The following is an 18,869-nucleotide window of genomic DNA, read 5'->3' as shown; positions in this document are numbered from 1 at the left end:
TGTAGCCCCGGCACCGCGGGCGGGAGCCCACGAGTTTGTTTGGGAAATATTCACACCTGGATCTGTTACAGTGAAGCTTTGTTCTTTCTCTTTCCTCTGTCTTCCATCCCTGGGGGGGGGGGGGGTTGGTGATAAAGCCAGAGCCGTGGATAAACCCAGGGTAGAGCAGGCTGGCTTAAACCTGGGCAGAGTATCCACAGCCTCCTGGTCTAATCTACTCTGTGTTATGACAACACACACATATCTAATCCTCATTCCTACGGTAACACTGACCAGCAACCCCGTCCTGACTTTGGTAAACTGTCAGTCAGTTACAGTATAGTCATGGTGTCTCTGGTCTCTGCTTGGGTTTACAGTCACTCTTGGATTGCAGTGGCTGTGGGTGTGGCAGTGCGTGTGTACGTACCTTTCGGGCATGCGTGTGTATGTGGATGTGGCAACGTTTTACCAGTGTGTTAATGAGATGTGGTGCCAGCCTAACGGTGTCTCTGCTTTTCATCTCCGGTGTCAGATCCTGCAGGAGAGAGAGAGAGAGAAATAGGAGAGGGAGATGATGGCGGTGGGGGGGAAAAAGCCTTTCGTGAACTACCACTTGCACGTTACTTTTTCCCAGCTAGCTCTGACTTTGCTGACAGCTACTGTACTTTATTGAGGAAAAATGTACTCACTATGACTGTGATATGTGGTTGTCCCACAAGGTGAATGCTCTAGCTGCAAGACGCTCGGGATAAGAGTGTCTGCTAAATGTAAAAATGTAAACAGACAGCATGTTTACTCCAAACAAGGCTCTCATTTACAGGGACATCCTTCCCCTTCATAAAGAGGAATCTGGGAGGAAACACCACTCAATGTCTAAATTACAGACGCAACTTGGACACAAATATTCATCAGCATAGCTCAGGATACAGTGGATATACTGTACAGTTTGGGCTCCCAGATCGGTGGCCCGCTGAACACATTTGGCCTATGGTGGATTTATTTGGGGGGCAAAAAAACATTAGCGTTGGACATAAAAGACTGCAAAAACAAGAGGAAATCAGCTCCAAGTGATTTTAATTTATTATTCCCACTCATAGTATTCCCACGCATAATAGAGAGACGTGATTGTGCAAAGGCTTATATAGGATCAGTCTCGCTCGCTCTTTTTTTCTTGTTTTCTATCTCTTTGCCTCTGCAATCGCATATGTAATATTTGAATCAAGTCCCTTGTCACGTTTTTGGGATGATTAGTTGTTTTGGGTAAGATCTCTTCATTTTGCAACGTCTGTCAACGTTGCTTCCCCAACCTCTACCTCCCTATCTGTCTCTCCCTTTGTCCACTCCCTCGTGGTCTCCCTCTCTTCCAGAGTGATATTGGGCAGAGTGGACACAGCTGTTTTGTAACCCTTCACCAGGGTCTCTCTTTGCTCCTGGAATCCCCTAAACCCCTCTCCATTCCGCCTCTAGTTGTACCAAGCTCTGCTGAGAAAACAAGCCCATCCATAGAATCCCTACACGCACACGCACACAGACACACAGGCACACACACGCGCACACACACACACACACACGCGCACGCACGCACGCACGCACGCACGCACACACACACACACAGGATTCAATAAGGACTGCCTCAATCAATGAGACACATAATGGCTTCAGAGACTGACAAAGACAAAGAGCAAAAAGAAGGATGGAGGCAAAAGGAATTGAGAGGAATGTAGATGTAAGGAACAGACTGAGTGAGACAGGGAAATTGATGTAGGTAGAAGGAATTGAGAGGAATGTAGATGTAAGGAACAGACTGAGTGAGACAAGGAAATGGATGTAGGTAGAAGAAAGGGATAATAAAAAGAGAAGGAAGAACAGTTGAGGCAATGTTACAAGAGAGAAGAGACAGAGAAGAGACACAGAGGCAGATGTTCATGTGTTTTAGAAGGTGAGAAAGGGGTGAGGAGGGATAAGGTAAAATCCCACTACTGTGGTCATTTGCACTCTCTTCACGTTCTGCCTGCCTGCCTGAGTGGAGAGCCTTACTCCAGATCTGTTAGGAGTTGGAAAGGGCACTGTTATTCTTCCAATTAAGCCCCAAACCAAACATGCCGTCTCAGTTTCAGCGCCTGCGTCCGTCTCTGTCCCCCCATCCAACCATCTGTCTTAATTCTGACAGCTTCGGCCCTGGACAGGAAGACACAGGTATGTAGGAAGATGCACCAGAGGCCTGTATGCTGTATACACACTGCCAGATGGGCCCAAATCGGGATTCATTTGGTGTAGGATTCACAGAACTGTGTATATAGCTAAAGAGTCCGACTGTCTTTGCCTGCAGGGTGTGTGTGTCCGACCAGTGTGTATAGGTAACTGCCAAAATAAAGGAAACACCAGCATAAAATATTTTCATAGGGTTTTGGGCCACGTGACGCCAAACAGCTTCAATGCGCCTTTGCATAGATTCTACAAGTGTCTGAAACTCTGTTAGAGGGATGTGAAACCATTCTTCCACGAGAAATTCAATAATTTGGTGTTATGTTGATAGTGATGGAAAACGCTGTCTCAGGTGCAGCTCCAGAATCAATTGGGTTGAGATCTGCTGCCTGACACACACACACACACACACACACGCACATTTGTATACATGACTCTAAGCATGATGGGATGTTAATTGCTTAATTAACTCAGAAAACCACACCTGTGTGGAAGCACCTGCTATCAATGCACTTGGTATCCCTTATTTACTCAAGTGTTTCCTTCATTTTGGCAGTTACCTGTATATGCGTGTGAGTGTACTGGGAGGGGCTGAGGCTGCTATAGGGTCCCCTCCTGTGTGTCCTCAAGGCAAGAGTTCTCAGCCGACGCCCCCCGCATGCTAACAGGCCTGTGAGAGGCTCTTCACAGAACTCCAACACGCTCGAGGGCCAGAATTGCCTTGTGACAAGTGTGGAGGGACAAGAGCCAGCAGGCACAGAGGAATGCAGTGCAGACTCCACGTTGTGTGTGGTTGTGTGTGTGTTCGTCTCTTTCTGAGTGTGGTGTTTAAATGGAATTGTACTGACTGATTGTTTGGTTTGCAGTACTGCTTGTTTGCGTTCAGCAGACTGGTCCCTCATCATTTACTCTGTATGACAAATTCTCTATTCCTCATTGTTGTGTGTGTGTGTGTGGTATCACTCCTGACCTGGGTGGGATCACTGAGGGAATTATGGGGATTAGTGTCTTTACCGGTGGTGAGAAAAGGCAACATCATCAGTCTACCTGTGACAGCCCTGACACAGTCCCAGGGTATGGTCTGCTGGCGTTGTAAAACTATAACCATACCTCAGGGGTCCCCAACTGGCGGCCGCGGGCCGAAATTGGCCTGCTGGTGAGTAATCCCTCCTGTGTATAGAGTGGACCAGCAGAGTCTATTCTACCTGGCAGATCATCACTCACTGCTGTCTGAGAGAGAGAAGCTTTGTGAGGGAGGATTATGCTGGGTTAGGGTTACTAACAGGGTTAGGCTGGATTAGACATTAATGATGACCTCTTGACCTGTGGCTGTAGAGTCCGTTCTTCTTCTGGGGTATCAAATGTACAAAACTGCTATAGCTTTGAGCCAGAGATCTTCATGGTCAGGTCACATGATCAGGAAAAACTCATTGGCCTTCAAATGAGATATTGGGGTCTATTGATTGATCTTCCTCTTTTGAAACAATCATTATAGATGACACAGTAGCCACCCTTTGACACGCCCTATGCATCAGTATAACATACTTGGGTGTTGTAATAAGGATGAACACACTATCTACGACGTGTTGAGCACTTTAAGTGTGCACTGTGTGTTCCTGTGTGTGCACTGTGTGTTCCTGTGTGTGCACTGTGTGTTCCTGTGTGTGCAATGGGTGCCGTGTGTGTTCAGCCATGTATTTTTAATGTGTATGTTGACTGACGTGGGTTCACAGTGTTTTTAAACCCTACCCACTCCCCCTTCCACACACACACGCATGTGAACACACTCTATTTCATTGGTGGTCATGGATACTGTACGTTGGTCTTTGAGACCCTTGTTCTGAAGCTTTCTGCTACAGTTTTTAACGCATTGACGACTACCTTGTGCCCCTGAAAGGAAGGATAGATGTCTCTGCTAATAAAGTGACAGCTTTACACGGAAACACGCAAACCTAAAATATACTCCTTCGCCCTCTCTGACTCAGAGAACAATCCAAGAGACACTCCAAGGCCCTTCTCTCCTGGATGAAACATGTCTCCTTTCAAACCACAAATCGATGCTAGAGTTTAAAAGCTTGTTTTATTTTCAGTCAAATTTACCTCAACCAAAATGTGACTTTTTTGTCCAACTATTTTGTCCAGTGGGTTCCATGATTTTACCTGTGTTAGTCTATATTCCATTATGTGAAGAACATATAGAGCATGAAGAACATATATAATATATAGAACATGAAGAACATATAGAACATGAAGAATATATAGAACATGAACATATAGAACATGAAGAACAAATAGAACATATAGAATATGCAGAACATATAGAACATGAAGAACATATAGAACATGAAGAACACATGGAACATGCAGAACAAATATAACTAATATAACATGTAGAACATATAGAATATGCAGAACATGCAGAACATATAGAACATGCAGAACATATAGAACATGCAGAACATATAGAAAATATAGACCATGCAGAACATATAGAACATGAGGAACATATAGAACATGCAGAACATATAGAACATATAGAACATGAGGAACATATACAACATGCAGAACATATAGAACATGCAGAACATGGGGTACAAGTAGAACATGTAGAACATGCAGAACATATAGAACATGCAGAACATGAGAAACATAGAATATGCAGAACGTATATAACATGACGAACATATAGAACATGCAGAACATATAGAACATGAGGAACATATAGAACATATAGAACATGCAGAACATATGGAGTATGCAGAACATATAGAACATGCAGCACATATAGAACATGCAGAACATATAGAACATGCAGAACATATAGAACATATAGAACATGCAGAACATATAGAACATGCAGAACATATAGAACATGCAGAACATATAGAACATGTGGACCATATAGAACATGTGGAACATATAGAACATGCAGAACATATAGAACATGAGGAACATATAGAACATGCAGAACATATAGAACATGAGGAACATATACAACATGCAGAACATATAGAACATGCAGAACATATAGAACATGCAGAACATGGGGTACAAGTAGAACATGTAGAACATGCAGAACATGCAGAACATGAGAAACATAGAATATGCAGAACATATATAACATGACGAACATATAGAACATGCAGAACATATAGAACATGAGGAACATATAGAACATATAGAACATGCAGAACATATAGAGTATGCAGAACATATAGAACATGCAGCACATATAGAACATGCAGAACATATAGAACATGCAGAACATATAGAATATGCAGAACATATAGAACATGCAGGACACATAGAAAATATAGAACATATATAACATGCGGAACATAGAACATATAGGACTTGCAGAACATATAGGACATATAGAACATAAATAACATATACAACATGCAGAACATATAGAACATATAGAACATGCAGACCATACAGAACATATAGAACATGCAGAACATATAGAACATGCATAACATGTAGAACATGCAGAACATGTAGAACATCCAGAACATATAGAACATGCAGAACATATAGAACATGCAGAACATATAGAACATGAAGAACATATAGAACATGTGGAACATATAGAACATGAAGAACATATAGAACATGTGGAACATATAGAACATGAAGAACATATAGAACATGCAGAACATATAGAAGGCACGAATATTTATGTGTAGAGATGATGACATACAGGCTTTATGCATTTACTGTTACAGGATCACTATGGTTACTTGGCAGTTAGGGTTTTAAGATGGTGTAGAGGTTAGCCAATAGCCATGACAGTGAGCGCCTGCAGCAGAGTGTTCTGTTCTGTAGGGCTGTAAAGTGAGCTGACAGTAAGGGTTAAGATGGCTGCAGCCTCCCTGCTCCTCTCTCCACATGGGGTAGATGAGGGACTAGCATGCCTGTCATTCACAAGGGGGGTGTATTTATGTACGCACCACTGTGCTCCAGGCCTGCTGGAACTGCACACCTCTCTTTCCTCTTGTGTCTCTCTCACCTGCCCCTCTTTTTCTCTTCTCTTTCTCTCTCTTGTCTCTCTCCCTCTCGCACACTTGTTCTTCTCTCCTTTCTCCTTCCTCTATCTCTCTCTGCCTCACGCTTTATCACTAACTCGCCTATCTCTCTCTCTCGTTTTCCCTCCCTCTCTCTCTGAGGCAAGGACACTTAGTGACTGTGCAAAAGTGAGAGGAGAGGAAAGGTGGCGTTTGCACAGCAGGGTAGTATCTCCACTCTAATAACAATCACATCAAGTGGTGTGGTAAATGAGGTGGCCCATGGTTCAGTGTCTGGGGCTAATCACTACAGTCAGTTCACTAAAACCCAGTGATAATGATTCAGCACACAGCCCTCCTTCTGCACTGGCAGCAGTACATAGCACACATAGCCTGCACATTTTCACACAGCCTTTTGTGTGGATGGGATGGGTATAGACGGAACCATGCCCAGATGAAATGAAGGCTCTTTAACCTGAACATGTGCTCAGCTCTGCCGTCCATGACGATACTGAGATGAGATCCAAACTGCTGGGTCAGGCTTAATAACACACGTACACTGATCCAACACTGAGTGGATGGATGGTCTGAGGGAGACAGAGCATCTGTCTTACTCTACGTCTCTATTCCTTTGGCGTCGTACCTCAGACAGAGAAGTGTCTGACTCAATGTTCTTTGGGATGGAAACTGGCCTGTCATGAGGTGATCTATCAAAAGAACCTCTCTTGCTCTGTTATTACCTACTCTATCACCAGAAAGACACTGTACATCCCTGGACAAATATATAAACAGCCAGTGACATGTGGCTTGTATTACCCCTTAGACAGCTGGCCCAGGATCAGATTTGTTTCTTTTCTTTTAATGGTTAGTGTTAGGGCTGGGATTGGGAGAGCTGATCTGGAATCTGTTTTGAAGGACAGAGAGGAGGAGGATGAGTCAGTGTTGGCTTCAGCGAGGCCTGAGCAGGTGCTGTAGGGGCATGTGACCAGCTGGTAAAGGGAATGTCTGGGCTGGTCCATCCATGACATCGGGGTGGGCTGCTTTTGTCTGGGCTGGCCCATCCATGACTTTGGGGGTGGGCTGCTTTTGTCTGCTGGATCTTGGCCTGTGATTCAGGACCGGCTTTTGTTACTGCTGTCCTTTGGCCTTGATATCAGAACAATATGAGCTGCATCGCTAAACTTTCTGTGCGTGAGCGTTTGGCTATGAAACTCTTTAATGGGACCATGGTGTGAATATTAGCTGTGGTTTGCCGTTTTATATAAATGTTCAATTTGGATATAAAACTTGCCCTTTGAAAAGTCACAATGGCCGAGTTTGAGATGATGTCCTCCTGGATGAGATGATGTCCTCCTGGAGTGGTAGGGTGAAGAAAGGTGGGTTATGGGGCCTAGAGGGGTGCGATTGAGGGGGGCAGGTGTTGTGACTTGGCGCTGGCATGCCTGGCACTCTGAGGGGCGCTCTATGTTTAGCCCTTACATGATTTTACATGTGCTGTTTTTTCTGGGCCTGCTGCTGTTTGTTGACAGAACAGAATGGTTCCCCCTCAGTGGCGGCCGGACCACCCCCTCTTACACTCTAACAGGCATCTACCGACCCCTCTCTGGTTCTACGTTACCCATGTTACATCTGATCTGAGCACATCCCTCTTTCCTTCCCTCTCCTATTCCCACTTTGCTCCTTCTTCCCCCTTTTCTCATCCCTCCTTTTCGCCCTCTTTTTCACCTTGCTTCTCTCTTTTCTGTTCTCCTCGTCTTTCGCCTTTCTGACTTTTCCCAACCTTGAACACAACAAATATCCAACAGCGTAATTTTGTTTTTTTACCATCTTCCAACAGAACACTATTACTCAACTTAATCAATGTTACCCCACGGTGATATGGGTAAGACCTCACTAGTGGATGACTGGTGGTGTGTGTGAACGCTGTGGAGCCTTGTCATGGGTGGGTGATTGAGTCCAGACGTTGTGTTTTTCTTCTCTCACCACTATACAGGGTTGGTTTGGGTCCAGGGCAGGGCGGGTTGGAGTTCCCTGGGGTGCAGTAAAGTGATAGGGCGGCACGGGGGGTTCAAATCGCCCCCGGAGTGACGGGTCAAATGTCAAAACTCCAGCCTGGTGAGGGGGATCAGGGTCATGTTAGTCAAACACGGACTGAGGTAGACACTTCCTGTATAACTCACAGATGCTTATACCATTACTTTGTGTCTGTGTATGTATGTATTCATTTGTGTGTGTGTGTTTGTGTTTAATGAGAGGGCTGGGCCTCTCTGTTTGCTCTAAGCCTCATGGATCCACCATTTTAAACTTCCCCTTCCGTCCCTTAGCAGCCCCGCCACCTACACAGCAGCTCCTAAGATGGACGACCCTGGAGTCATCCCCGTCACCGGGCTCAGACATTGGCCAAATACTGAGGCCCTAGATGAATAATGGTCTGTCAGTGACCTCTCACCCCTGGCCAGGCTCTTATGTGTCAGATTGATATCCTCCTGAGTGGAATGTCTGATAGTGATAGGGAGCATCTAGCCATCTAGACAAGCAATCTATTTGGGATCCAAGCTCATGCTCCATCATTGATGTTTCTGTTTTCTGTAGAGCTAGGCGTCTGTTTCCATGATCTAGGGCTATATGTTACACCTGTTCTGTCCAAGGTGCTGAGTGTGCCATATTTAGTAGGGTTATTTTAACAAGGCTTGGGGTTCTCCAGTTAAGTGGCTTCTGAGCTAGGCGGAGAACACCCTGAGATCTCTCTGTGTGTGTGTGTGTATCCTTGAATTTGAGCACCCTGTGCGTGTAAAAGAGGTAGAGCACAGCTCTGTCATAAGTCAGTGTGATGGCAACCTGTGTGAGGGTCTACCTCGAGACCAGGGGTTTATGGTATGAGCTGTCAGCCCCTGGGGTTAAGCACTGTGTGAGTGATGGAGCCCTGCTGTGTCTTTGTGTGTGTGTGTGTGTGTGTGTGTGTGTGTGTGTGTGTGTGTGTGTGTGTGTGTGTGTGTGTGTGTGTGTGTGTGTGTGTGTGTGTGTGTGTGTGTGTGTGTGTGTGTTGAGTGACACTCACTCCATGCTGCCTATTTGACCCTTTGACCACCAGAATAGCATCATCATTCATTAACCTGTCCTGTACTGTGACTTAACTTCTGATGTCATTCAGGGAAAACAGCTTAGTATTACTGTAAACTTCTCTTTCTGTTTTTGTTTCTCTCCTTAGCACTCTAGTTCTCACTCTCCTACTCTATATTCTGTCTATATTCTCTCTATGTTGCTCTCATTGTAATATTCCTGCCATGTAGGACCTACCTCCCACAAACAGCAATGGGTTTACAATCTAAAATTCAGTTACTCTCGCCCTTGTCTGACAAGCTCAGACAAAACCTTTTGTTCCCAGGGAAATTGACCACAAAGAAAAGAGAGAAGTGTATTTAAAAAAAAATTGTTTATCTTTTCTCATCCATTTTTGCTGTCAACACCCAGTCTGCCTCTGAACCCTGGCAGACAGCACTCCCTCTTTGTGTGTGTGTGTGTGTGTGTGTGTGTGTGTGTGTGTGTGTGTGTGTGTGTGTGTGTGTGTGTGTGTTTGTGTGTGTGTTTGTCTGCACAGATGTGTGTGATCACTGATCAGTGGAGGTAATAATGTCTGAACCATGGCTGGTGGTGGGGTTGGTGGCACAGGTTCCCAGTGCTATGAATGATCGGCCGGGTGGATGGGGGTCAGGTCCTCCTGCCCTGAGGGAGAGGGGGAACACCAGGCAGAGGGAAAGATAGACTCCATATGCTGACATCAGAGCCCAGGGTCAAATGACCAGATGTATTAGCCTATACCCTGTGGGGCCACAGTAGTGAAATGACCTACCTAAAGAGCTCCCCCTAGAGGTCAAGGATATGAACTACATACCGTGTGGGGTGTGTGCTTGTGCGAGTGTGTAGAACACACAACAAATGTCAGGAGAATAGATATCAAGGAAATATTTTAAAACCCAAGCACAGAGACTGTGGTCTGTAATACACATTGCTTTAAGCTATGATTGTTGACTCATAGGTTTTCAATGGAAAACAATGTAATTATGTGAGAGACAGTACAGTTGAACCTTGAAATGTTTGCTCCCATGACCATTTAGTTTGTATTTAGACAGTTGTTATAGTCCCATTATGTGGTTCGGGACAGGTCAGCAGTTTCATGTGGTCTGGGCAGGGAAAGTGTCACCTCTTTTCTCCCATTGTTATAAAACCATTGGAATCTGACCTTGCTCTGACCTCACTGTAATCGTGTATTATAGAAAACACCAGGAAGGCTTTCTCTCTCTCTCCCTCCTCCTCTCCTCCTCTGAACCAGGGTGCAAACCATTCATTACCCGTGCTTGGTCACCTGAGCGAAAGAGAGCAGGAGAAAGAGGAGCAAAGATCGGATTAGAGGAGTAAAAAGAAGGATTATCGTTATGAGTGTGCTTTGTTAAGAGTACTTGCCCCTGAATCAGACATGAGCCTGTCTAAGTGGCTGTGAGTAATTCAGCCAATCAAGCGTAATTAATCCCAAACACGACAGTGCTAGGATTTGGGTGTCTTGTTTTTTAAAACTCTATTGGCTCATCGCGTTACATTGAACAACTGAATTAACAAATGAAGGTGTTGATTTCTTAATCACGTTGTCGTCAGTTTTAAAGCCTGCGTTATTTACTTCCTTGTCTGCTACATTTATGTTCGTTGTAAGAGACTTTGAACGTATCCTCATTCGTCATTGTTTTTGTGCAAACTCCCAAAAGGAAAACGCCGATGTCCCAGTTGAGCTCTGTCTGTGCGTTGTGAAGCATTACTCTAGCCTGAAGACATTCACAAAAAGATTGAAAACTCACACCCGTGGTGCTAATGAGTTTCAGACTGAGACATATGTCTCGGCATTATGGTTCAAGAATATGGCTCAGTGTGGATCGATATTGGGCACTATCACTCACAAGGAAGGCTCTCTCAGTGTATCTGTGGTGAGCATACTCTCTAGGAGGGCCAGAGTAATCCTCTCTGCTGTCCCTGTTAGCTCATCTGACGTAAATCTTTTGATCGTCATGTTCAGAAAAGTGACCACTCCTCACCTCTCGGTCAGACGAAAATCGAGCCGAACTCTCTTCTCTAATCCGTGTTAATCTTTATGGCAGGTCTCAGGCCAGATTTGAGTGACAGTTAGGTGAGAGCATCTACATGTACACACAGGTTGACTTGAAAGGTAGCATTAAAAGCTTAAGGAGATGGACAGACCATGCTGGCTATCCCACAGTGCCTCTGGCTGAGGAAGTGATACTTACTGGTGGCTTTCTGTGGTTTGGTTGCCCTCTGTCAGTTATGGTATCAGTGAAAGCCTCTGAAACTGAGGCTGATTGAAGCCCTGCTGTGTCTGCCTGGAGCCACAGCACTCAGCTGGAGCATGAGAAAAGTGGAGAGAAAACAAGGCTTTGGTTTCATGTTTGACCAGGCTATAACTAGAGAGAAAACAAGGCTTTAGTTTTGTGTTTGACCAGACTATAACTTGAGAGAAAAATGATGAGAATCACACACATTGACACACTCTCACACATAATATAGGACACACATGGAATGCACACACACACACACACACACACACACACACACACACACACACACACACACACACACACACACACACACACACACACACACACACACACACACACACACACACACACACACACACACACACACACACACACACATCTCTTAAAGCCTGGGAATGTACGTGTCAGTGAGAACAGCTGCACTGCTGTCCAACGCAGGCTCCTCTCTCACCTGACCCTGAATCAGTTCTGAGTGGTCCTTCCCCCCTGGAAAGGTTGTTAGGTGGGTGTAACATCTGCTCCTTGGCCTGTGAGTCTCAGTCCTTACTTGAGAAACCTCCCACAGAGCCAGAGTGAGTTCACCCGTATGGGATCATCAGTGCTCAGCATGCACAGACGTGGTCTCCAGCCTGTTCCCCCCGGCCCCAATGTGTCAATGAACAGAGGTGGAGTATTGAAGACATCCGCAGTATGTCAGTGATACCGAGCTCGGGCCATTAGCGACTCTTGAGACGTGCCGGCCATCCTATCCCAATCTGTGTCCACTAAAAGCATCAGAAATGCAACCGTATATGGAGCCTATGGGAATTTGTGTTTCCCATCACTCCACAGGAATGAATACCTGGCATACCTGGCAGTCTGAAGTGTCTCTGTCTTTCACAGCACATCTGGTTGCATTTTCTTTAGTTTAGGGCTTTAGTTCACAAACATTTAGTGTATCTTATGTTATTCCCCTTTTCGAAGTCATCACCGACCTGACATGACACACTAGGTGAGAGCTACATAATGAAGCTCTTGCGTATACTTTACCTATCCAACAGTGTTAGATCAGTGATGACATCAAGACCGGTAGAGTCATGGAAATGTGTGATAGTATCAATACTATTAGACCGTGTAGTCTTGAAGACTCCTACTCCATAACCCTTCTGCTTTCCTTCCCAGGTTCTACCGGGGTGACTACCACATCGACGTGTGTATAAACGACTACCTGGACGTCTTCTGTCCCCACTACCTGGACTCTGTCCCAGAGGAGCGGACAGAGCACTACGTCCTCTACATGGTCAACTACGACGGCTACAGCTCCTGTGACCACACGGCCAAGGGCTTCAAACGCTGGGAGTGTAACAGGCCCCACTCCCCAAACGGACCCCTGAAGTTCTCAGAGAAGTTCCAGCTCTTCACCCCCTTCTCTCTGGGCTTCGAGTTCCGCCCTGGCAGAGAGTACTACTACATCTGTGAGTAATGGTAATCTTTATGGTAATTTAGCACATGCTTATAGTCAAATAAGCTTAAAGTTAACAAAAGCATTCAGTATAAAGTACGGGACTCAAACCCACAACTCTGCTGGTGCAAGCGCCATGCCCCAACAAATTGAGTTATCAGGGCCATGTATGCCTGAATACCACTCATTTACATATCATAGAAAAACACAGTTGGTACCACAGTACAGGAATGCTTTGCTTAAAGGCAGAGAGAGAGCTGCCACAGTCTTCCTGCATGGCATGGGCATTTATGATATCAGTGAAGAGTTATTATGTTGGGGGCTCAGGCTCAAAACACAACATACTTAAGACGATTCAAGGGTGTGATGTGAGGCCAAGCATTTTGAGTCCAAGCATGGAACTGACTGCGGGGGGGAAAAACAATAGCAAAGTAGAACTTTGTTTTGTTAGTCCTGGCAAAGAGGTTCAAAACCCAACATTTGCCCGGAGGGAAAACATCTCCATTCCCATGGTCTCCATATGAAGAGACTTTGTTACAAACTCGCCAGGCTCAACTTTCTGCTGCTCGTGAGAAGGCCCCTGGAACACAAGCATCTGAAGCCATGTTTTTACAATTCAAAATGGAGCCCTACAAGGCAGAGATCTGAGACTAAATAAGAGATAGCACCGGGCGGCCTGCTGGGCTACAGTATTTCTGATTCCTCTTACAGAGATGGCTTCACTTAGGCCTACTCCTCAGTAGCCTCAGCCTCGGCCTCAGCTGCACGCCTCAGACCCCCGTCATGTGATTTAGGAGAAAGCTGCCTGACGAATCGGCAGTCCTTAAAGGCACATGATATGATGACCTGCCCAATCTCCTAGGATGTTATTCTACTGGATTGGATAGATTGAATAAAGGATGGTGTGGGGCAGGTTATGGACTTTACGTTAGGATGTCTCTCAGGCTCTGTTTAATGTGCTAATAGGAGAGCCAAGATGGAGTCAAAATAGCCATCAAGTATATATTTCCATACTGGCTTTTACAGTGAAACTGGGGGAGAGAGAATGAGAAAGAGAGACAGGCCACATGGCCTGAAGGCATTTCCTTCCTTGCCTCAGAATTATTATTCAACAGTTAAAGATTCACTCAGAAAAGAGGCTGTTTTTCACCAAGAACACGTCGCCTGCGAGGAGGAGGAAATAACAAAAAGGTGTGTACGTAATCACACCCCGGGGAACACACCGAGGTGTACACTAACCTGCTCCAACATCATGTTCCTCTATGTAGTTCCAGAAAAGCTGGATATCTCACAATAAACCATGTGATATCAGTTTCAGTATCACATTGCATGTGTCTGATCTGTCAAGTATGACTAAAGAGTTACATTGTCAGATGATACTAGCACATGTTATAACACAACTGGACAATAGAGCTGAGAACTTAGAGCAAGTAAGTCAAGTGTTTGGGGGTTGACATGTGCCGGTGACAACGACTCAGCGCAGAGGACAGACAGACAACCCTTTGTCCCCCCCGTGGATAGTTAACCCCCCAGGCGACGAGAGGAAAGGAACGGGTGCGGTGGGACATGGGGTGGGTTAAATCAAATGGCTGACACCTGCGGTTGGCCCTGGGTCTGTCCGTCCGTCTGGCAGACAGATGTCTGCAGGAAGCTGTCAGGGGGATCAGAAGGGGCGTCCTGAGGGGGGGTGGGGGGGTGGGGGGTCAAAGTTCAGCATGTCCTGATGGCTGGATGTGAACCCGGGCTTCTCCCAGGCTACAGCTGCATGTTTTTCTAAAATAGCCAATGGGGAAGTGTGATCCAAATCTCAGGGGATAGAAATCCAATTATCTGGGGAGACAGTGGAGAGTCTGTCTCTCTCTGTGTGACTGGGGCTGACTGTATGCTGTAAAGCTTCAAAAGCCCAGGTCCTACTCCGTACACAGTCTGAAGATCTGCATAGATAATGAGATAAACCCTGTTCAACAGTGTGTTTGTTCCACTGTCTAGGGTTTTGCTTTGTTCCGACAGATACAAACTGATCACAAGGGAATCATCTGATCCCATCGTATTTATATCAGATCTCCAATTCATCTCCGGTCTATACCCCAGACTTAAGTTACACGGCATATGAGCCCCTAGCTTGTGTCTGGTCATGTGTGTGTGTGTGTGTGGTGGTGTGTGTGTCTGCGTGTGTGTGTCTGGTGTTGTGTGTGTGTGTGTGTTCGGGAGTGTCTGCATGTGTATAGTGTGCGTGGACGTGTGAGACGTTTATGGGATGGTGTGTGTTCACGAGAGGATGCAAATCTCCTCCACTGGGCCGCATGGCATGACTAACCTGGGATCTAGTGTCGCAGCGCGTGAGACGGGGTCGTAGAAAAGCAGCTCACGGCTGTGTGGGGTATTGTGGAGTCCAGGCTCTGTCTCTGTCTGTCTGATTGACTGACTGGGAATAGAAAGGGAGCTAGTACAGTCTGGCCTGAGTGCCTGCCACTGTAGGGGTGTGAGGTAAGTTACACGATACTCGCTGACACAGACAGAAGAGCCATGATTGACGCCACACTGCCAATATAACTCTCCACATCAAGTTCTAAAGACAATTTTTATCATATTTCATAGCCACGCTAAGTGCTTTAAAATCATAACCTCAGTCTTCAGTCATGGAAATACTGACATGGCTCGTTTTTATCAGGAATTGACTGCCAGTATCATTCACGGGGAAGAAGAGTGTATCAAGATAGATGATAGGCTATAGGACACTCTATAGACAAACTGTATTGCTCTCTCTCTATCTCAAACACACACACACACACACACACACACACACACACACACACATGCACATACACACACACCCACACACAAACAGCATGATGGTGCCCTGAGGGGTGGGGGTTTATGTCTAGATTAAGAGCAGCTTGAGACCCCAGGCAGGCCAGGAAATGACGGGGTCAGAACATAGGGGCCCATAGAGTTGGGGGTTGCTGGGTGGGAGAATAAGAGAGGCATTCTATAGAGGGGATGAATACAGTCACGGTCAGGGTCTGTCGAACTAGCAACAAGAACAAGATCTCAGTCACAACCTACTTTCAGAATAGAAGTGAGATAGGGACTTCAGAACTATTGCTTCTCAAGACATCACACAATGTGAAACACCCGCATGTCCTAGGTGACATTGTCTAGTTGTTGACAGGTCAGAAGGTGAAGCGGCCTGAGTTGAAGTGACCTGCCACCATAGGGATTTAGTGAAGCAGCTGTCATATTTCAGTTATCCAGAGTAGACGTCTGTGTTGCAGGGTTGTGCTACTTTACTGCTAACAGAGCCCAGTGGCAGGTGTTGACGGCCTATGCAGCCAATCAAAATCATTCATAGCAGATGGTGATGTTACTCTGAGCCAATCGAATTCTGTGTTGCAGATGTGGACAACATTTGGAGCCAATAGAAGTTTGAGTAGCAGGTGCAGACAGTTCTTTCAGCCAATAGGCGTTTGAGTAGCAGATGTTGATGTCTCTTGAAAGCCAATCAAAATTGAAGGGGGCAGGTGTTTGTGTTGTTTAAAGCTAATGGAAGTCTAAGTCGCAGATGTTGCCCTCACTCAGTAGCCAATTGAAATGTGTTTCAGGTGTTGATCAACATTGCTAATTCGTACATGTGGCCTACAGTATGCTACATTCATCACAAGTTGCATCCTTTGAGAACCTAGAATAATAGTGAAGACATCAAAACTATGAAATAACACAACGGAATCATGTAGTAACCAAAAAAGTGTTAAACAAATCAAAATATATTTTATATTTGAGATTCTTCAAATAGCCACCCTTTGCCTTGATGACAGTTTTTGCCAAGAGTGTGCAAAGCTGTCATCAAGGCAATGGGTGGCTATTTGAAGAATATCAAATATATTTTGATTTGTTTAACACTTTTTTGGTTACTACATGATTCCATATATGCTATTTAATCGTTTTGAGGTCTTCGCTATTATTCTACGATGTAGAAAATAGTAACAATAAAGAAAAATCCTTGAATGAGTCGGTGTTCTAAAACTTTTGACCAGTAGTGTGTGTCTGTACAGCTCTCAGGTCTGTTAGTGTTGAAGTACGTAGGCATTGATCTGAACATATCTGAAATGTTTTCACAGCATCCACCATTGCTGACAATGGAAGGAGAAGTTGCCTACGACTGAAGGTGTTCGTCAGACCAGCAAGTAAATGTATTTCTGAAAGAACATGCCATTCTCTATTCTTTCAATCTGTGGACAACTTTTATTGCATTATGTGAAAGTCTGATATCAATCTTGGGCTCGCTATGAATGTTCACATCCCGACTCCTTTTGTTGCAGACAATTGTGTGAAAACTGTCAGTGTTCACGATCGGGTCTTTGACGTCAATGAGAGAGTGGACAATTCCCTAGAACCAAGAGGTTTGTTTGACTCTATAAAGTGTGTGTGTGTGTCTTTGGGTGTGTGCCTGCCTGCCTGCCTGTGCGTGCGTTTATCCAGGAATGACAAATTGTATTTCCTGATACAGAATCCCGAAGAGGCTCTTATTTTCCCATTCTTCTAATGGTCCAATATGTCAGTCACAAAGACAATTTATGGAATGACAAAGCCACTACTTAATTTCACACATTCATGTTTCAGTCTTGCATGTGAATGATGTCTCTTCTCCAATGATTCTTATCTCCTTCTCTTTCCTCTCTCCTCCATCTTTTCCTCCCTTCATCTAGATGACACCAGCCACGAGTCAGCTGAGCCATCCCGAGGTGACGTCAACTCCGTGGGCCGGGTTCAGACCGCTGGCCTGCTGGTGACCTCCTCCCTGCTTCTCCTGGCGGCCATCTTGTCTTCATAGCGCCCAGCCTGAGGGTTTTAGACAGAGCGGAGTGGACCGCCCTGACTGGACCACAGGCCCCCCACAACCCCCAAGGAGCACTTTTTAACAGACAGTCTCTCTCAGTGCAAGGGAGAGGAGAGACTTATAAGTGGAAGTCCTTTTTATAAACATTGTTTTGGGGAGTTAAGATGCCAAAAGCCTTTTTGTCATTTTACTTTCCTGTGAATTTTGATATTTGAAGGCCATGGTATGCCGTTGAATTTGCTCTCCCCACACCCTCTCACACACTAACACACACACATTCTCTCTCTCTCTCTCTCTCTCTCTCTCTCTCTCTCTCTCTCTCTCTCTCTCTCTCTCTCTCTCTCTCTCTCTCTCTCTCTCTCTCTCTCTCTCTCTCTCTCTCTCTCTCTCTCTCTCTCTCTCTCTCTCTCTCTCTCTCTCTCTCTCTCCTCTGTAGCCACACCAAACATTTTGCAAGATTAAACTACGGAACAAAAACATTTTCCAAACCCCAAATGACTTTGATTGAGAATATGATGAAGTCTTGTGGCAAATGACAATTGATCGTTTGAAGAAGGCTCGTGACTGATCAGATCAGCCAATGGCAATGAGGCCAAGGTATACTGGCCAATAAAATGAGGACAAGGCATGCTGGCCAATCAACGGTGAAACAAGGATCCAAAGCCATGGTTGTAGCTTGGAGAAATCCTGTTGCCAAGCGGAGGGTTGTCTGTTGTTTTCTTTCCTTTGAAGAGTCCTTTAGAAGTTCCTCTCAGGTGATGGGGGTTGGATTCAATGACTCAGAGACTGGGAGAGGATGTTTGAGATTAACCGGAAAAAATAAGCCCCCATGTTTAGTACTTTCTGTCCTTTTAGGGGAATTAGTGATTGATTAATGTATTTTTGAAATAAATCACATAATTCAAGTTTAGCAGCCAACACGGGTGTATATTTGCGAGGAGCGTGGGAGCTGATATGGTATTTTGTCAGGCAAATGTATTTTCCTATTTATTCTTGAGTCCTCGTGCTCTGTCCCTTTTCTGATTACTGTCCTGGTTCTGTCACTGTAACTACAGCAGAGA

General features: G+C 45.2%; 1 protein-coding gene across 2 annotated transcripts in view; it reads left to right on the top strand.

Moving 5' to 3' along the window:
• LOC139388508 (ephrin-A5-like) overlaps positions 1–18,628 on the top strand; it is a 45,404-nt gene extending 26,776 nt beyond the window's left edge. The window contains exons 2-5 of one of the 2 annotated variants that reach the window (XM_071135205.1): positions 12,692–12,984; positions 17,090–17,155; positions 17,291–17,371; positions 17,678–18,628. In XM_071135205.1, coding sequence (XP_070991306.1) covers positions 12,692–12,984; positions 17,090–17,155; positions 17,291–17,371; positions 17,678–17,802 — 565 coding nt within the window. In that variant the 3' untranslated portion in view covers positions 17,803–18,628. Of the gene's footprint in view, positions 1–12,691; positions 12,985–17,089; positions 17,162–17,290; positions 17,372–17,677 lie in introns of both variants that reach the window. The other variant, XM_071135204.1, reaches the window with a different exon arrangement.
• The last annotated feature ends 241 nt before the right edge of the window (positions 18,629–18,869 follow it).

Source organism: Oncorhynchus clarkii, chromosome 29 (genome assembly GCF_045791955.1).
Source record: "Oncorhynchus clarkii lewisi isolate Uvic-CL-2024 chromosome 29, UVic_Ocla_1.0, whole genome shotgun sequence".
In the NCBI taxonomy this organism is placed as follows: Eukaryota; Metazoa; Chordata; class Actinopteri; order Salmoniformes; family Salmonidae; genus Oncorhynchus; species Oncorhynchus clarkii.
This window is presented reverse-complemented; position numbering and strand designations above follow the sequence as displayed.